Raw genomic sequence first — 20,209 nt, forward strand, 5'->3', positions numbered from 1 at the left:
GTGGAAACACCATCTCAATATGTGGCTCCGTTTTTAGTTATTAGGTTTTAAGTATTTTGACCTTTGACCTCGATGGTCATTATTTTGGAACTTGTAGTAGTTGATGACCAATTACTAAATGTGGAAACACCACCTCAATATGTGGATCCATTTTCCCTCAATATGTGGATCCATTTTCGAGTTATTAGGTTTTAAGTATTTTGACCTTTGACCTCGATGGTCATTATTTTGGAACTTGTGGTATCTGATGACCAATTACTAAATGTGGAAACACCACCTCAATATGTGGATCCGTTTCCGAGTTATTAGGTTTTAAGTATTTTGAACTTTGACCTCGATGGTCATTATTTTGAAACTTGTAGTAGTTGATGACCAATTGCTAAATGTGGAAATACCACCTCGATATGTTGCTTCGTTTACGAGTGATTGGGTTTTAAGTGTCATACAAAGGGCGTATCCCACAAACTATAAGACCCAGGTAAAAATAAATATGATATTCGTAATCAGCATGTTCGAAAACCCCCATACACTGAGTTTCATCCAAATCGATTAAAATTGTCATAGAAAGGGCGTATCCCACATGAACTATAAGACCCAGGTAAAAATAGAAATGGTATTCGTAATCAGCATGTCCGAAAACTTCCATATACCTAGTTTTATCCAAATCGGTTCAAAGGGGCGTATCGAATCGGAAATGTAAATGTTTCTGCTTTGTGTTCGTAGTTTCTGCTATGTTAAAATAGGGGTTGGAAAATAAGCCATACTCTTTTACTAGTTATGCTATGTTTAAATAGGGGTGGAATGAATACAGCCCTACTATGTGTGTTCGTAGTCTTATGTACACCCCCTTTGCTATGTTACATAGGTTTTCATTGTCTGCTAAAATAAGGGTTGAAAAAAATGAATCTCGTGTAATTTCTGCTATGGTAAAATTGGGTTTGGAAAAGTGATCATAAAAGAGAACGAGTACACCCCTTAAAAAGTGCTTATAAAAGGGAATGAATCTTGTGTATTCTCTGCTCTGCTGTGTGTTCGTAATTTGTGCTATGGTAAAATAAGGGGTGGAAAAAGTGGTCATAAAAGAGATGGAGTAAACCCTTGTTATGTTACGTGTTATTTGCTCTGCTGTGTGTTACGTAGTCTTATGTGTTATCTGCTCTTCTGTGTGTTTGTAGGGGGTGGAAAAAGTGCTCATAAAAGGGAACGAGTTCATCCCTCAAAATGTGCTCATAAAAGAGAACGAATACACCCCGTAAAAAGTGCTCATAAAAGAGAATGAATACACCCCTAATATGGAGGTCGTAAAAGATCGTGGGCTGATGGTGTGTGGGTCATAGCGTATCCTGAGACACTGGAAAATTGAGTCCTTGCTCTCAGGAGACCCTGGAAAAAAGGGCGATTTTTCAGCTACCGGGTGTCAGGTGCCGCCACTCTACTTTCGACTCCAGCCGAGTTTAAACTCAACCTAAACTCAGTTGACCAAAGTAAACTGACCCGACTTACCCGAACCGAGCTGAGCGATTGACCCGACCCGACAACACGACCCGAATAACCCGACCCGAGCTGACCCGACCCGACAACCCTACCCGAGTAGCCTGACCCGACAACCCGACCCGAGCTGATCCGACTGACCCGAACCGAGTTGACGTGACCCGACCCGACCCGTTTGAGAGCACTACCGGGGACCATCGGAAAAATATATTGTTGTTGGGAATATGAAAAAAATAGTGTCCATTTGCTGCCCCTCACATTTTGATTTTGCCTTCCCCTCCCTTCCCAAGCAAAATTTTCTGCAAGAAGACCTGGATATCTTATAACACTGTAGAACAGCTAAATGTAAGGAAACCCTGACTTTAAATGCACGTAATTTCAGGAGTGCTGGCTATCTCCTATTTTCATTTTGAACATTTGTAACGATAAACTAAAATAACTAGTAAATGCCTCAAGAACGGTGTTTTCTAATTTACATAATCCAAAGCAGAGAGGCATGTAACAGGGAATCACGTCGCTTACGATCAAGTTAAGATATAAAATTGTTTACATGTTGTTGGAAATCCATTTTCAAGAGCTGAAGCGACAAACCTTCCGCCGATGATATGGCAGTCTTCACCGTCGTCCCCTATGCTAACTAGACTCTGAAGGTGTTGGTCCACATAGAAGTTCTGATCAGGATAGCAGTAAGCGTATTCTACGACGATGAACAGGAACAGATAATGAAACACGTGACTCGTCATCTTCTGTTGCTAGAAAAAGAAGAAGAAGACATATTGTTTATTATACATGATACATCCAACCACAAATGACATTTCACACATTGTATCCAGAACAAAATTTCTTATGAAACGTTTTCCCAACTGAATTCAAATATAAAAGAAGAAAAACATGTATAACTACAGCCACTAGTAATTACCATTCTTCACAGAAATTGTTCTTTCTCTCCGCGTCAATTTCTGCATCGATTTCCTGGCGTTGAAACTAAGTGAAATGTTATTGATCAGTATATGAAGGGAGTAGAAGGATGCGCTATTATGCTTGTTCGTAATAAAAATAACCCAATCAATGTAAAGAGTTTTTCGTCAAAATTGTAAAGAATTTGAAATATATGAGGCATTCGGAGTACAAGAGGATCGACTCCAATCATCAAACTTGTGAGAAAAAGATACAAAAGTGTGTATGGTACGCTTATGTTCATGGATAAGTTCACACTATTTTTTATATTATAAAGTTATTTACAATATCTGGACATAGAGTGTTTGAATCTCTGAAAGAAGTTTTAAATACAGATCTTAAAGGGGAATCTGGAGGTCAGGGTTTTCCTCAGTCCTACCAGGCAAATGCCGGGATGGTACCTACTAAGCAGGGCCTGGTAATACCTTCTCAAATCCTTTCAATTGTTGTTGTTGTTAGATATCCAGTACAAAATGGCCTTTGAGCTGTATCTGGCAATTGTTAAATGTCCAAAAGCATCAAAAGTGGACTTAATTTCCTTGTACACTGAATGGGTCATATAGAGATTTGGTAGATGAGCCTTAAAAACATCCAAGTTTTTCTCTTATTTATTTCTGCCTGACATCATATTTGGACTTGGTTTGATTCAGTTTTCATTCCACGCTTTCTGAAAGTTTTTCTCTCCTTTCTTCGCATTATTGCTTTTCCTTGCAATTATGTCTTAATCTACTGTATGTATATGAAATTGAAAATTACTATGTTTCAACTAAATCTCGTGAACCGCCCCACCGATCTCGATCAAATTTGTAACATGGATGAGTTTCAAGGCTGGCCTGGTTTTAGGCTATTCATTTTGATGTTAGAACTGAGCGGGGGGGGGAGAGTGTAAAACATAAATAAAATATAATAACTCCTGAACCACTTGACCGATCTTGATAAAATTTTCTACATAGATGAGGTTCAGGCCTGGGATCGTTTTTATGATTTAAATTTGACGTAGCAACGTGGGGAGGAAAAGGAGGGGGAGATATATAAAAATCAATTTACATAAGACTGAAAGTGGCTATTTTTGTAAATCAATAACTCTTGAACTATCTGACCGATCTCAATCAAATTTTCAAGATATATGAGGTTAGGATCTGGAAACATTTTTGTAATTTCACTTTAACAGTTCATCATAGGGGACGGGGAGGGGGACGTATAAATAAAAACTAATAAAACCTAATAACTTTTGAACCACCCAACCTATCTCGATCAAATTTCCAACATATATGAAGGTCGGGTCTTGGGTGTTTTTTATAATTTCACTTTGACGAGCCAACGTAGGGGAGGGGGAAGGGGGGATATGTAAAAAAAACTTAAAATAAAAATGACTGTCTTTGTGAATTCATCACTCTTGAACCACTAGACCTACCTAAATCGAATTTTCAACATACATGAGTTCAGGGAAAGGGATTGCTTTAGGCTATCCACTTTGACGATGCAACGTAGGGTTGGGGGAGGGGGAGAGGAATTATAAAATGATCAAAAATGACCGATATTAGTGTTGAATGCATAGTTTTCGGGGTCGATGAGAGAAAGAGTGAAACTTCTGATGTTGTTTGAATCCAAGTTCAAGCTTGATAGTTGAGGAGGGGGAGAGTACAACATAGGAGAGGGGGATTAAACATTTAAAAAATTATAGAAAATGACAAATATTCGTGTCGAATCCATAGTTTTAGGAGTAGCTGAGATTAACAGTTACAATTCTGATGCCGTGTGCCGCAGCACGGAGGAGAGGGAGGGGGAGCTATATATACCGAAGGGGAGGGGAGGGAAGAGAAATCTAAAAATGACCGATATTTGTGTTGAATACATAGTTTTCGGGGTCGACGAGGGAAACTGTGACACTTCTGATGCTCTTTCAATTCAATTTCAGCCTGATAGTTGGGGAGGAGGAGGGTAGGTCTTCAACGGAGGGGAGGGGATAAACATTTAAAATGATGAAAAATGACTAATTTTAGTGCCGAGTCCATAGTTTTAGGAGTAGCTGAGGTTAACAGTGAGAATTCTGGTGTCGTGTGCCGCAGCACGGAGGAGGGGAGTGCAAGCTATATATAGTAATAATCGAAAATGACCAATATTAGTGTTGAATACATGGTTTTCGGGGTCGCCGAGATGATCAATGATCTTTTCGTAACTGGTTAAATCGATGCCATTTAAAACGAGAACAGCATATTTCACGATTACTACGATAAGATACGGAGTTGTGCATTTAAATTTTCATTTCAACCCAGCGAAACGAGTAATATATGCTAGTTACTAATAATGCTAACCTCAGCAAGGATCTAAAATGAAACGAAATATAAACAATAGGGTGGACCAAAAGAATGCATTATTTTCAAATCATGATACTGCGAAAATGTTGAAAATTGGGGAGACTATAAAGGAGTTTAAAAAAATTTTAAAAATGAAAATCGGTTTACGTATATCTTCCGGTATTGCATGTGCTCTAAAGTTTGAAGAAATGTGGACAATTGAACACTTCAGTTTTTACTCATTGTTAGCTGATTGTACCTTGAAATTTGATTGATGAGCGAAGTTACGCGAAGTTAACGTCGTTTTGATAAAACCATCCCTAGACTCAGTTGTGCGCGAGTTACAATGAGCGCCTGAACTTGTTAGAACGGGCAGCAGTTGCGAGAGCGGAACACTTTGACCGATTTCAACAATTCTTTCTGCAAAAATCATTATTGGTTCAAGTAACAGTTGACTAGAGCGATTGCATTTAAATATTGATAAGTTAAGCAAGATAAAAATTAACGTAAATCTGTAATTTTTTTTTACATGTAAACCACTACTCATGTGAACAGTAAAATAGCCATGCTTCGATACATTTCTAACTACGTTTTGCATACTAGTTTAAGGACACTGAATCTAGTGGAACCGCTTTTAAAGATATACATTCACAAGGTCGCGAGAAAAATGATCTCAAAATTGTTAAATGAATACATATGAATATCTAAATTAAGTGTTTGTTACCTATTTTTCTTTTAAAAGAATGAAATGTAATTTTCATTGTATATTGTAATCACAGAAAAAGATTTAAGACTATACAAAATACATTTTGCATCATGTTTCTGCTGATAGAATGGATCAATTGTATTTACATTAATTTTAATGGGAAAAATAATTTCAGTTCATGAACATTTCGGTTCACAAACACCTTTAGAGAGCGGATTAAATTTGTGATACGATCGTTCACCATATATATATATATATACATTGTAAAACGTCGTTTACAACATTCGAAGCGCGAATTTGTCATGATAACAAGCCACAAACCTATGTATAAAAATGCTGCACAATGAGTTCTTTTGGAGTTAGGAGCCGCCGAAATATCGGAGAAATGAACTTTCCGGCGCCAAAATTCAAAACTAATGACACTAAAGCACGTGATGTTGTGAATTTTATAGGATATGATACTTTTAGTTTCCAGAAATGTCAAAACCAAGATGAGAGAGAATATGCGCTAGGAGCTCCCTATTACTTTCTGGATATTCCGCAGTAGGTTTCGTTAGACAGTTTCCCTCATCTGTACAAAATTGTCCTATTTCTTATCAATTTTTCCATAATTCGTTGAATGTTCAATTCCTATGACAGAAGTTATTTGAAAAAATTAATTTACCTGTATTAAAGGAAGTATCAACCACATTTGCTTTATTCATTCGCTTTTTGCTGTTATATTTCAACGTTTTCCTTCACTTTTTAAGAAAAACACATAAAAAATAAAACAACCAAAAGTGGATGAAAATTATACAACTTTGAACAGACAAATACACACACATATACAGGAATTATTGTTATTATATTGGTTTTTCCTTTCCTTTCAGAAAACCTTTTTTTCGCTTTTCGCTACATTTACCTTCGAAATTTCCCAAGATTAGGGAACTTTCCCTTAAACTACGAACACTGTCAGAATGTTGTATTCACATTTCTTCTCGAATATTTTATGAACGGTAAAACTCTGATCGATACTTGATTGATTTTGCCTAAATCCACACAGATAATACTATCTTGTAACTTGTATCTGATATATTTAATGACGGGGTCAATGTTACTAAGTCAATGTCTGTTATGACCTAGTGCTTTGCCTCTTCTGCCATCTATTTCAACCACAGCCATAGCAGTTCATACACTATAATTTGTTGCAAGCTCTCGTATTAACATTTTATTTAGGTCGACTAATACACTGCAATAACAAGTTTTGTATAAGTGTGTATATAAAATTTTACCCAACATTTTCCCATATTTTCGCCCGCCATTTGATTTTTCCTGAAAAATCATGGACACTACACATCTCACGAGTTCAACCGAAGTCATCCGATCGAGACCGAAAGTGGTAGATGTTGACCTTCCATATAAGCGTGTGAAATGTTGTGCAGCGTTCGTAATTCGAGGGAAATTTCTTAGGTAAATATAGCGAAAAAGAAAAAAGGGATTTTTTGATCAAACGTGAATATCCAGGGAAATTCTCGTGGTGACTGATTGACCAACATAAATGCTTAATTTTTTCTGTTTTTCAGAAATAAGCTAATACTTTAACAGTAGTGTGTGTGTTCAAAGTAGGGATGGCCAGAACCGGTTCCTGGTGGAACCGGTTTTCGTGTTTGAACGGATCCGGTTCTGGAAGATCCGGTTCCGGAGCCGGTTTTTCGAATCCAGGCGTGAAACCAGTTCTTTGGATCCAGGTCTCGAACCTGTTCTGAAAACCGGATCTCCAAGAGCCGGTTCCTCGCGGAACCGGTTCCGCTGGAACCAGAACTTTGTGGCCATCCCTATGCTAAACCCGAGCTGCTGGCAAGCTATGAACAGTGTGCTAGATGAAATGATGGAAGCGACAGGCAGGCGCCCAGGCGGTGGCCGCTTGTCTCATTTGGTTAACCAACCTGGGTAACTGGCAAACTCATTTTGCTAAACACCCACTGGTGAACCAAAATTTTTTCTGGGGACACAAGTGGGTCAGAGGGGGGAGGGCATAAGCGCATGGTCCTCTTTGCAGTGTTTTGAAGGTAAACTTTTTGCATCCTTTACGGGTCTTTGGGAGCTTTCGGATGCAGGTCTGGAACCGGTTCCTAAGATCTGGTTCTGGAACCTGGTTTTAAAGATCCAGGTATGGAACCGATTCCTTAGATTCGGTTCTGAAACCGGGTTTTAGGATCCAGGTCTGGAACCGGTTCCAGAACCGGTTGTGAAAATCGGATCTCCGAGAACTGGTTCCGTCGGAACCGGAACTTTGTGGCTATCTCTAGTTCAAAGTAGCATAACTTGTACTCTTACTGGTTGGGTGTATTACGCATTTTTCATTTTTTTATTTTTATTTTCATTTATTTTTTTATTTTCGTAAAAAATTGAAGGAAAAGTATAAAAAATAGAAGAAAAAAATGTGATTCACACTTCCTTTAACATAGCTAAATTAATCTTATCAAATAATTTCTGTCATAGGAATTGGACACTGAACAAACTAGGGAAATTTTAATAAGAAACGTGAAAATTTTGTGAAAGCCGAGGGAAATTTTCTTAAGGAAACCTCGAATACTAAAGTTGTTTTGGGTTTTATGCGAGTTATGGGCGGTGAAATTTCCAATCATGTATTCAAAAACAAAAATTCATACAAAAACTAAAATCCTGAAACATTATGGTTGTTGAGTTATGAGTTGTATTCTAAATTAATTCATTGAGCATAATGACAAGTAGAATTGCAATTAAAAGTCTATCTTGAATAGAAAGAAAGAACAAAAACGAAAAGAACCACGATTTTTTTTTACGACTACATGTATTTCACTTGTTATATTTCTTACACGTGTTAGGTTTCTGACCTTACTTTACCAAACTTCATTTTAAAATCTTGGTGTGAACAGTGGTTTCTTTTGTCCAATAATGAGACTTTGGTGGTGGTGTAGTTTAAATCATTATCAGCATCAACAATTTTAGTGTGCCTTCTGTGTTAGTACGTAGGTGCAAGCGGCTAATGAGATTTTAATTATATTCAATTGCTGCGAAAGCTTTAACAACCTTTCTGTGGGATGTCTAGTGACGTAGGCCTAAGCGTTTGGTAAGGAGATTAAGGAGCAGTGATGCCAAATTAGCCTTTCTTTGTTAAATCTAGCCTATTTGTTGAGGTATTTAGCCATACAAATCTAACAAATGCTGATAGCCCTTAATATAGCTTATTTTATGAAACTATTTTGCCATTTTTGGCTTTTTTATTACCCGTTAAATTAATTCGAAAAATATTTTCTCTTTCAAAATAAAGTATAATTTTTATAAATTAGCCTATTTGTCATTATATATTATCGTATTAACTGATTTCGCTAGTCGGAGGGTGTTTTATTACGCAACAAACCTTATTTTTCATTCTTCTTCTCTCTCTCCATTCACAGATTTACAATTACTTAATAATACTCATCGACTCAGAAAGGATTTTAATGTAGCTCCTGTAACGGCCCCGTTTGCTGGTTTTCATTCTTCATGCCACTAAGATATCAAAGAAATAGGATATCTAATTAGTTTGGAAATTCTCAATACAATCATGATGATTTATGTGGATGTACGGAAAAATAAGAAGTGTTTGTAAGGACTACGTATGACCTGCAGGAATAAGTACTATAAAAAATTGGGACAACGGCAACACACACAAACGCAACCAATCCCCAATGCAACGATGGTGCATCCAGTTCCAGCGCCTAGGCTAGCTACGACGTCATCGATGATGACTTATTAGAATTCAACTGATAATATGGCCATTGACTTTCACAAACCAGATGAGTTGTTGACGGATTTTATTGTTATTTAAAGTCATGTACTTGCTTGTTAGTCTTCTGCAAATAAAATTCAACATTTTAAATTTTACTGTAACTCATTTACAATCCTAGACACAAAAAAGAGGTTTAAATTCTACAATGTGGGTTATAGGTTAGCAGTTCCAAATCTTGCCTTATTTGCGTAAAAAAAAAAAAAAAGCTTATTTCTGAAGGCCATATAACCTAATTGCTTCAGAGGTTGATGGTTGATTGATTAATTGATTTTTGAGTTTTACGTCCCGTTTAGCAGCAAGGCTATATGAGACGTGGACCTACTGATTAACGTGGAATCCGAACCACATGAGCTCCCGCCGGGAATCGAATCCGGGTCTCCCGCGCCAAAGGCGCGCATGACAACCGCTTAGCCACAAAGGAGCTCTCAGAGGTTGTTGGAAACGCTGTTAAGAAGATACTGATTTGTGCCGCATCCCTGTGGACGGGAAGCTCTTAAGTTTGCAATATAGTAAGGGCCCTCTTCTACATTGAAATTTGTTTGTATTTTGGTATGTCTAGTAAAGTGAATACAAACAGGTGCCTTCAAAGTGTAGCCAAAAAATACACAAAGCGTAGGAAAAAATGTCAAGATGGTTCTAAAATTGTAACGAACAAAATTTGACTATAAAGCAAACAAAATATTTGAGATATACGGAAGTAAAGTGGGAACAATATCAACAAGCAAATGGTGCAGGAAAGGTTTTATGTAATAGGCTTCAGCTCATATTGTAATTAAGTATTACATCAATATCAGAATATATTTTTGAGTACGAGTTCCTCAGTGATAGCTTTCGAGTGCATATCGAGTTTAATACTGATGTGAAGAGGAAGGGAGTCAAGTGGGACTTTCTTCACACCTACACTACACTTATGAATCTTCTTTGTTCATTTACTCGTTCTAACATTCATTTTTTTAGCTTTACACTTTTTTCGCCATTCTTTACATCGTTAACTTACAGTTGAAATGTTTAATTTATGCCAAGAGGTGCTCACTACTATTTGGTGTGTTTCCAACCCTCCTTTTACTAACCACACACTTTTCTGAACACCCAACACATCAAGACACAGTTCTTTCTTATTTTTCATATCAATAACAACTTAAATGATAAAGGCTATAATTTTCTATAAAGTAGTCGCTCTGTAATATTAACCATCGTTGCTATCACTAGACCCGTTGACTGTTACAGTCTGAATATTGACTTTTAAATACTTCATGATTCTTAGCATCAAGTATTCTAAAATTATAAAATTTCGCAACAAAGTGGCAGTGAATTACTATACTCTTATCATTATTAGTTTTTTTTTTTTAAAAAAAAAAAGATATATTGTACGGTCACTATTTCACTTTCTGTGTGTATTTCAACATAGAATATGATTGGAACATAGTATCATCATCTAATAAGTATCATTTTATTATTAGTGGTTTATTTACTAACATTTGCATTATTTTATTTATTTATTTTTTATGTTTCTTCTTTCTTTCAGGTTCGGTGAAGATTTCACACGACATGTCCTTCGAGGATCCCAGTTATATATGTGGTAAATATATGACTTCGTACTTTTAATTAATGTACTTTCCTTTATTCTAAACATAATATATTTTCCTTTTTTATTCATTTTAACCAATAGCGTACCATTGACATGCATGTGTATGTCATGAAAATATATCCTTTATTAAGGGTGGTATCAACCCTGGAGATGATGAAATTTATTAGTGGGTGCTAGGCAAAACTTAGTTCTACTATATCTACTTAGGGGATAGCACCTTACTGACAGAAAAGAAAAAAGTGTTATTTCTGTAGATGGCAGGGGACATTCAATTGCAACTCACATGTGTTTATTTTGACAATAAACAATTAGCAACTTCAAGATTTACTTCGAGATAAGAAAAGAAAAACTTTTGTCTTTAATTTCTGCTCAGTGTTCCCAACCTGAAGCGGCATAAAATCCCTTCAGAACGTCAGAATTTCCCTTTTTTCAGTCCAAATGTTCCACAATGCAAATATTTGCTTTTATCACTAATGTGAATGCTCTCCGCACGACGCGCGCACAATAACAATGCCCTATATAACGATTTAGACACTCTTTTAACAGTAAATGAAACCGATATTACAGCATGCACATAGGAAAATAAAACCTGGAACGCAAGGGCTTTCTCCTCCCTACCTCTCTCTCTCAATATATATATATATATATATATATATATATATATATATATATATATATATATATATATATATATATATATATATATATATATATATATATATATATATATATATTTCTCTTTATCAAGTAAGAAAATATTTTATTTTATTGGATTAACTGCCGCAGATGGCGGCCTCGAAATACAAAATTCACGGAGAAATAAACAGAATCAGACTAAATGTAATAATGAGAGTAACAAACGTCAGAAAAGTTCATCACTGTAGGGTGACTAATAAGGGAAGAAAAGTGCAGTGGAAGTTAAATTGTGGATTGTATGTGTTCGTGGATTAATGCGATATGAGGTGAAGTGGCAGTAGAGCGTAATCTAACAGTGTTTCAAACAAACTGTATTATTAACTAACTTATGATCTGTATACTGCTATATTATCATGGCTTTCAAGGTGCAACAAAACAAGCCCTGCGGGACTTCTAACCCCCCTTCGTTCGCTCAACTTTGTTTCGTAACGTAAGTAAATCACTCTTTTATCAATAGAGTTGTATGTGCAAAGTGGACTAAATACCACGTGACGTTACGTCACAATCAGATGATGCAACTTTAATGTAAATTTAACCTCACCCTTTGGGAAATACATATGTAATCTGCCACATTGTTTTAGTCATTAATAAGTAGTGTGTGGCTTGCAACACTTAACAGTTCCAAGATACTAATTTTGCGCAGTAATACGTTACAGATGTAGGAAAGAGCAAAAGAAGCGTGAAAATATGAAATATTTGTGATTAATAGTGAATGATGAAGGTCAGAAATTAAACAAGGTTAATTATAGGTAAGGTAAGTGGTAATACAACGTTGAAAATAGATTCATGAGAGTTTTATTCGGGGCAACTATGTAGGCCGATGGCAATTTAGCCATTTTATTTTATTTGCAGGTAAGTTGACTTCCACTACGTTGGTAAAAGAGCATCTCCAGTTAAAAACGACGTACGTGAATAACGAAACTTTTGTATGACTTACTTTATAAGATCGTAATTTTTTACTGATAAAAATATATACATAACGAAGTCTCAATTATAACATCTCGATTTGATATTCATTATAATCTGTCAGTAAATCATTGTCGTTTTAATATATATTCACACATCTATGAACTAAAAGTTTAGAGTTTGATATAGACATAAAAATTTTGAAGAGTTTAATCATACATTTTATATTTGAGATTCCATATTCTACGGTGGATGATGGTTTGGGGAGAGACGGAGAAGGTCTTTCCCGACCTAAGATCTGAAATTAATATTCCATAGTTTATTTATCACTTTTCTCACACAAAACAACACTTAAATATATTTTACATGTTACCTGTTATGGTTTATCTTACTTGAAGTGAACTTATAGCAGGTTATATTTAATGGAATAAAAAAAATACAATTTACTTACATACACTTTTGACTTCAAGTCAACCTTGTTCTTGTTATTGTTATTGTAACCTCACATAGAGGTTGTACATAGGAGGAGATGCGGCACCGTAGTAGTTAAGTCCACTATGGTCCTGGAATTGCTAAAAAAAATATAAAATATGTAAATGTCTACTATAGTCATTGCTTAATGTACATTTGTCGTTGCGTCCAGTAAAAATCCTTGAAGAAGATAGATGTTGCGTAAGCTGATGATGAATCCTCGAGAGAATAGTTGATCTTAGACAACTCTGTTAGTAATGATCTTGAAAATTATCCTGGCTTTGAGATGGAAAATTTCAAATGGATTTCCGACAGTTCTCTGGTGATGAGAGTGATGCATAACAGGACATATAGAAATCATGAAGATTGTGGGGCAGTATCATGTATGTTTTCACTAAGTATTGAATCAGTGTTATTATTATTATGCCAATATCAAGAAGCACTTTCGCTAAATACATCATCAAATGTCTTGAAGTTATTCTTGTCCTTTTCTTTTTTTATTTGTATCCACATAGAAAAAGGTCCATAACCAAGTCCTCTGTGGAGTTTATTGATCATATAAGATTTGCCTTTAGTAAATTGTTCGTAAACAAATATTAACAGATTTAAACATCCAATATCACGCTGACACCAACATAAAGGTGTAGTCGATTTATGTATTTGATATAATTTATAAGGCGTTATGGCGGTGTTAAAGAGAAGGCGGTAATATAATTACTTTGTATCGTGACCAATTATGTATAGTAAGCCATGGTTGGGTTGAGAGAGAGACATGATTTGCCAATAGTGTCGCCCTGGTCCGAGCCTATTTTCAGATTTCCAAGTATGTAACATCTGGACTTGGTTTCGCTGATGATAGGAATAAAGTTTAAGTGACTAACTTAATAAAGGCTGGTTGGCCATCAGTACATGCAAACTTACAGCTAGATCTGTATCATCATGGAATTTGATATTAGAATGTGATTTCGTATGTAAAAAGTGTATAATATATCCTTGTTCTTGAAGTTGATGGTACAAAAATTTGATATTTAAAAGAAGCCAAGTAGTTTTAACATTCCAATGGGCGTGTCTCAATGCGTTAAGGACACTGAGAGCATCAGAGCAGATACAGGCATAGGAAAGTTGTAATTTGTGGATTAATAACAGAGTTTACAGAATGGCAAAAGCCTCACCTTCGAAAATGGTAAAATATTGAGGAAGTTTGAATTTTTTTTGATAATATGAAGAGTAGGAACAACAACTGCTGCGCCGACATTCTGATGAATGTATTTAGATGCATCTGTAAAAACAAATATATATGAAGATAGCTGATCCACATAAGAGTGACAAATGTAATTATTGACATTTGGTAAATGTCCTGAAGTCGAAGAAGTAACGTAATGGGGAAGAATTTTCTTTACTTGTACCAAACTCGTTGTATAGTGAAATATGAAACGCGGCAATCATGGAGATTGTAGTATCATTCCTTCGTACATGTGAACTTTAAAAAATGCTCTGACTAGCCATGGTGAGTTATTTCTACACGGCACCTTCTGGTGTCTGTTTTCCAATATGTGTTTAATCTGGTGAAACTGTGTTACAAGAGGATTATTTTTTTCGCCATTCGTGACAGAAGAAAATTTTCTGCTAGTTTGGAAATTTGTAAGCCAATAGGAATCATACCAGTTTCCTCAAAGACAGTATTTCTCGGGCAGAAGTTAGGTTGGGAAAGTATGATTTTAAGTGCATCATATAAAAGTTTGGTTACTCGCTGGTAAAAATAGTTCATTTTCTCCTCATAAAATAAACTTCCATAAAGAACTTTTGCCACCATACAATGTCTAATAATTTTGTATAGACAAGTTGGATTGAGTCCCCAACGTTTTGCAATTAAGCTTTTGACAATATTGTAGTACGAATCCAATGCGGTTAACAACAGAGCTAAGAGAAGTTTCCAAGTCATTTTTGTGTCCAAATAAAGCCCAAGGTATTTGAGATGACAAACATAGCGTAACGTACGATCTTCGATATGAATGGTAGGGAGTGTATAACAACGCCTTCGCATGAAGACTTAGTATAAAGTTTTCTCCCAGTTGATGTCGATATCATTGTTCATAGACCAACGTAAGAGTTTCTGTAAGACTTGTTCAATAAGAATTGTCCCTCGGTGAAGATTATCTGTAGTTAGTACGAAAATAATGTCATCAACATACGAATACAGTTGTACTTCATGATTAAGTTCTGTTATGAGCTCCAATATATAGAAATTAAAGAGAGTAGGACTTAACTGACGTCCCTGGAGTAAGCCAACCGATGTAGTTCTAGGTTTATTGTAATGCTTGTTAAGTTTAATAAAAATCTTTCTGTTTATGATCAAGTTATGAATGATCTTGGTAGATATAAACTTGGAAGGTATTTGCAACAGGTATAGCTTTTGAATGAGAAGATCTAAGATAATGGAGTCGTATGCTTTTCTCAAGTCAACGCTAACTGCAATAACAAATAGTTTTTCAAGATAAGCTTGATAGATGTCAAGGATGAGTGGCCAAGTGGTTCATATGTAGAGGTGGCTTTTCGAAAGCCAGTGATAGTAGGAGGAAAAAATTGATTATGTTCCAAAAACCACTGCAATCTGGATAAAAGTAAATTCGGAAATATCTTGAGCGAGCAAGGAAGTAAGGCAATTGGTCTATAGTTGTCCGCTTTGCCAATATGTTGTTTGTTTTTTTTAAAATAGGAAGAATAAGAACTTGTTTCCATTGAGATGGAATACGAGCAGTGTCCAAAAACGTATTATATATTTGTAATAACAAAGCCTTCCCACAAACAGAAAGAATGGTAAAAGAATAAATACCATCGATGCCAGGAGAGGTGTTGTTACGAAGATGCTGAAATACAACGTCGAGTTTCACTTCCGAAAAACTAGTTTCCGAAACAGAAGATCCCTGTGGCAGAATAAAAGGTAAAAGATGACGCCGAGAATTATTGACTGTGCAGGGAGCTAATTGTTGATGAAAATCGGTGATCCATTTCTGGTCATCCAAATGATGCACAGACGAGGTCGTGAATTACGACAACGATGAATTTCGAGCTTGAAGAAATTCCAAATCTTATATTTGGGAGTGAGATAGAAGAAATTATTACAAAATTGTTCCCAGCTTTTCCTTTTGTAATGTAAAGTGATCCTTTTAACAATGGCTTTACATTCGCGGTAATGAAGAAAATTGCCTTTTGTTTTGGTATTAATAAATAATTTCAAAGATTTTTTACAATTATTGGCTGCTTGTTGACATTTGATATTCCACCAATGTGGATGATGAGATGTAGAGATACGGTTTGACAGTTTCCTAGATAGGAGAGTAGTGGATGTTGTCTTCGAGACTGATACAGCATGTTTGATAAAATTATGTATGGTATTGACAGAAAGACTCTTTATTGATAAGGTGACAAGAATCTTCAATATCATGTTGAAATGTATCCCAATCGAGGTGAAGGGTAATGGATTGTAATTTCTATTTGAAATCTTTTGCAATAGGATTATGAAAAGGAGATACGATGGCTACCGGATGACTGGAGAATAAGATGGGATAATGATCACATCCTCCCGGATCAAAATATACAGACCAGGTTGTATGAATATAATACGAATTTTGCACAAGAGATATATCCGAAACACTCTTCCCATGCTGGGTAAGCGTGTGGGAGTGCCATCATTCATTGCAATGTAGTGAGAAATAGGTAATGCTTGGAGAAGATTGTTTTCTGCAGTATTATTTCTAGAACTTCCAAATAAGTGACATTGGGTATTAGTATCTCTAGTTATGTAATCAAACTGATGAGTATAAGAAAAATAGCTTCCCAAAAAGCTGCATGAGGAACAATATGTGGAGGTATGTAGATATTCAGGAAGTTTATATTTTGAATATTTAAAGAGAAAAGTTGTATATCAGGATCCGGACATGGGATAGAAAGCTGATTGGTGATGTAAGAGAGATTATTTTTGATACAGAAGGCAATGCCACCATATCCATTTGTTTCCGTTTTGTCTTACAATATGATAATTCTTGAGACGGAAAGGTATGTTCGGTTTTAACCAAGTTTCCGGCAATATGATGATATCAGGATCAAAAAAAAAAAATGATAAGATTATATAAAAAGTATAGTTTGTTATAGACGCTTTAAGCATTCCATTGAATGATAAAGAGTGAACGAAATTCGTTAACTTCCATACTGGGTATCTATGAAAGATTTAAGGTATTGTATATTTGTGTAACCAGATTCTCCAAGAAAGTATGGGAAGCCTCTATATTTTGGGAAAATAATATAGTAGCCAACAGTTTCTTCAATGCTTCGGTATGTTTAGGAGATAATTGTGGTGGGGAAGATGAACGTTTGAGAAGTGTATAGTTAATAGTCGTATCAGATGTAAGAGTGGAAGAAGTAAAATTAGTATGGTCACTGGAAATGGAATAGGGTCGAGTGTCGGTTGAGGTCTTAGGAGAGTTTTGAGGAGCACAAGGTTTCTGAGAGTCCAGCAAGGTGAAATTCGACGCTTTAACAGAGGTAAGATTTGAATCTACTTTATTTCTTGTTTTATAAGATTGTGGTAAATCGAGCTGAAATGACTTATCCTTCTTCAGACGAGATTGTGTTACAGTGGACGAGGAAGGTAAGAAATGCGGAGTAGGAAAGGAAAATGCCGATGGTGCGGAAAATCCCGATGAATGGTCCAAGCTTCTTCTCTTTTTTTCTGGGAGTGTATCAATATCAGAAGATAAAGCAGTTTTTTTTTCAAAGCTTCAGATATTTTCCTTCCTAGTATTGTGGCTAGAATGCGATCCTTTGGTGCAAAAGATATGTGGTTCGATTCTCGGTGGGAAAGCATAGAACGCGATAAGCACGTTTAGATCCCACTTACAATTGTAAGTCTCGTCCTATATAAGGTCGCTGCTTACATGAGTCGGTTTTGGGTCATTGGTGAATCGCTCATTTCTCGTATGTGGTGTCCCTGGTTCGATTCCAATTCGTGCCAATTGGAGTCTGTGGTAAACATCTATGCATGAGTTTTCTCGAAGTTTTCCCACTTTATTCATTTCACAATTGCGGTTAGTCTCTTCACCACTGTCTTTCTTAAGATTCGGAGCATAATCGTGGGACGTCAGACTAAAACAAGCACATCTATAGTAAATAAACGATTGAAAATTATATTATGGAACATATTTTTAAAAATACCCATCAGTCTTTTCGAAGCACAATTTGAAGTTCACTACACACACTGACAAATCAAAGGACTTCTCCAAATCATTTTCTCTCTCTTAAATAACTCATGTCCGAGAAGTCAGTGTTTCGGACCCAGGCGAAGTAAGTTTGTCATAGACAACATAATGTGCGTCAATTTTCTCGGGGTCCTTCCTTTCCTTCCCACATTTCCATTCTACCAGTTCTTACATAATAATTTATTTGTCTCCTTTAATCCACAGTGCGCAACCGTGAAACGTTCAGCTAAGTTTAAAAATAATTAAATTAAATTTCTCTACCTACCAAAACTTGGAACAATTTCCAGGAAACATAAGCACCCTACTTCGTTTAAGCATTGTCAAAAGTTATTCTTATATATGCATATCATTGAAGGTAATCACAAACTTGCTGCTAGGCTAAGCTTAACTTCAATGCATGTCCAATGTTTTTTTTTTTTTCGTAGTGTTCATTGCACTAGGAATTTGTATTTTCGTTATCGTTTACTTTTTACATAATTGTGTTCGTAAACATACATTGAGTTTTAATTTTTTTTCTGCATATGTTAGCTTTACTGCATATTCTTTCGTTTGTTGTTATAAACATGCTGATGTGTGATTGAAGTCTAAGGAATATATATACTATTACAATTACCGCAAAGGAAATTCCAATAAGCCAGAATGCATTTTGGGTGAGAAATATGCTTGTAATTTTTTCTATCCAGTGGAATTTTTAGTGGCTTTTAATCTTTTCTAATGGTATTCGGTGCTTTCAAGTCTTATATCTGAGAGAGGTGGAGCATGAATGTGCTAATGTGTCGGTAACACTGACTTTGTCATCGATATGTTGATGCTAGAAGGGGTGGGCGCTCTCAGTGGCATCATCTCCCCCCCCCCGGACTGCACCTAGGCATGTTGAATTCTAATGTAGATTAAGTATATTGCAAGGATCCCCACATCACAACAGACGCACGTGGCAGCTCAACACGTGCTAATGATTACAAACAACCTAGCAGAGAACAGGCCAACACAGAAGACACCGAAGAACAGCAAAAGCAGACGGTCCTCACGGAAGGACCCGAGGAGGACAAATAAAAGGAGGACCACCGAGGGACCCAGCATCAGTCGACCAACTGATCACCTAAGCTTTACCTTCCTATGTCGCTGTGGACTAGGAGCACCTCTTCCTTACCCTATGTCACACTGGGTTAGGGATCCATCTTAAACTTATAATCCAAGTCTAACCTACAACCTGCCAAAGTGTTCTGGAAACTGCCATGAGTGAAAGGGGCACCCGGCAAAACATTTAGTACCGTATCCCTTCACTTTGTCATTGAGGAAGACACATTGAATTAGAGACAGTTGTATTTATTTTGTAATAAAAATTGGTAAAGGAGGAAAGACACCCGGTATATCATTTGACTCTACCAAAACATTACAATATAGAACTATAGAAAAAACTAGCTGTCCCTACACTTGTTCCGCAAGAAATTAAGCTTGGCGTCGTCACTGTATGTTGGGGTACTAAGCCGAAATCAAGACTGGCAATTAGTTACTTATAGGCAAAGCAGTTTCTACCATATGTGCTAGTGCATTTGCACAGGTGTACAAGTTTCGAGGGACGGCAAAATCTGTCAAAACTATTTCAAATAAATATTTCTTGTTGGAAACAGACTTCATGTTCAGATAATTAAATTTACTAAGTTGACCTTCTATTTGAATACTACAACGTTGTATATTCATAAATCAATTTTAGGTAACATTAGTTTAAGATCACATGAGCATACTAAAGCAAATGGTCAAACAAATCCCACCATGAGATGCTTGATTGTTGTCAAAAACAAGAACTCAATTCACGAAGAGTAATAAACACCTGTTTCATTTAGTTAGTTATCACGGTTTTGATACGAAAACTAGCCTTGTCATTGTCACAAACAAGTTCCTTATCATTGAAGGTGGAAACAAGGTTTTTTGAAGAATTTTCTAACAGATGTAGAAAGGAAATCAAGAAATAAAGATAAAAGAGCTGGTTGGACTGGAGTTGCAAATTGATATTTTGTGATTAAAGCTTGGTATTGAATTTATAAAAAG

The 20,209-nt window shown here is 36.1% G+C and overlaps 1 protein-coding gene across 4 annotated transcripts in view; it reads right to left on the reverse strand.

Moving 5' to 3' along the window:
- The window catches only part of LOC145692622 (phospholipase A2-like), a 109,242-nt gene that overhangs the window by 77,641 nt on the left and 11,392 nt on the right, over window positions 1–20,209 (reverse strand). For 3 of the 4 annotated variants that reach the window (XM_081767950.1, XM_081767948.1, XM_081767947.1), the window contains exons 2-3: window positions 12,886–13,006; window positions 2,083–2,243 (exon numbers count right to left, since the gene is read on the reverse strand). In XM_081767950.1, coding sequence (XP_081624076.1) covers window positions 2,083–2,234 — 152 coding nt within the window. In that variant the 5' untranslated portion in view covers window positions 2,235–2,243; window positions 12,886–13,006. The remainder of the gene's footprint in view (window positions 1–2,082; window positions 2,244–12,885; window positions 13,007–20,209) is intronic. The other variant, XM_081767949.1, reaches the window with a different exon arrangement.

The sequence above is a fragment of the Thermobia domestica genome, chromosome 8 (genome assembly GCF_964235325.1).
Source record: "Thermobia domestica chromosome 8, izTheDome1.hap1.1, whole genome shotgun sequence".
In the NCBI taxonomy this organism is placed as follows: domain Eukaryota; kingdom Metazoa; phylum Arthropoda; class Insecta; order Zygentoma; family Lepismatidae; genus Thermobia; species Thermobia domestica.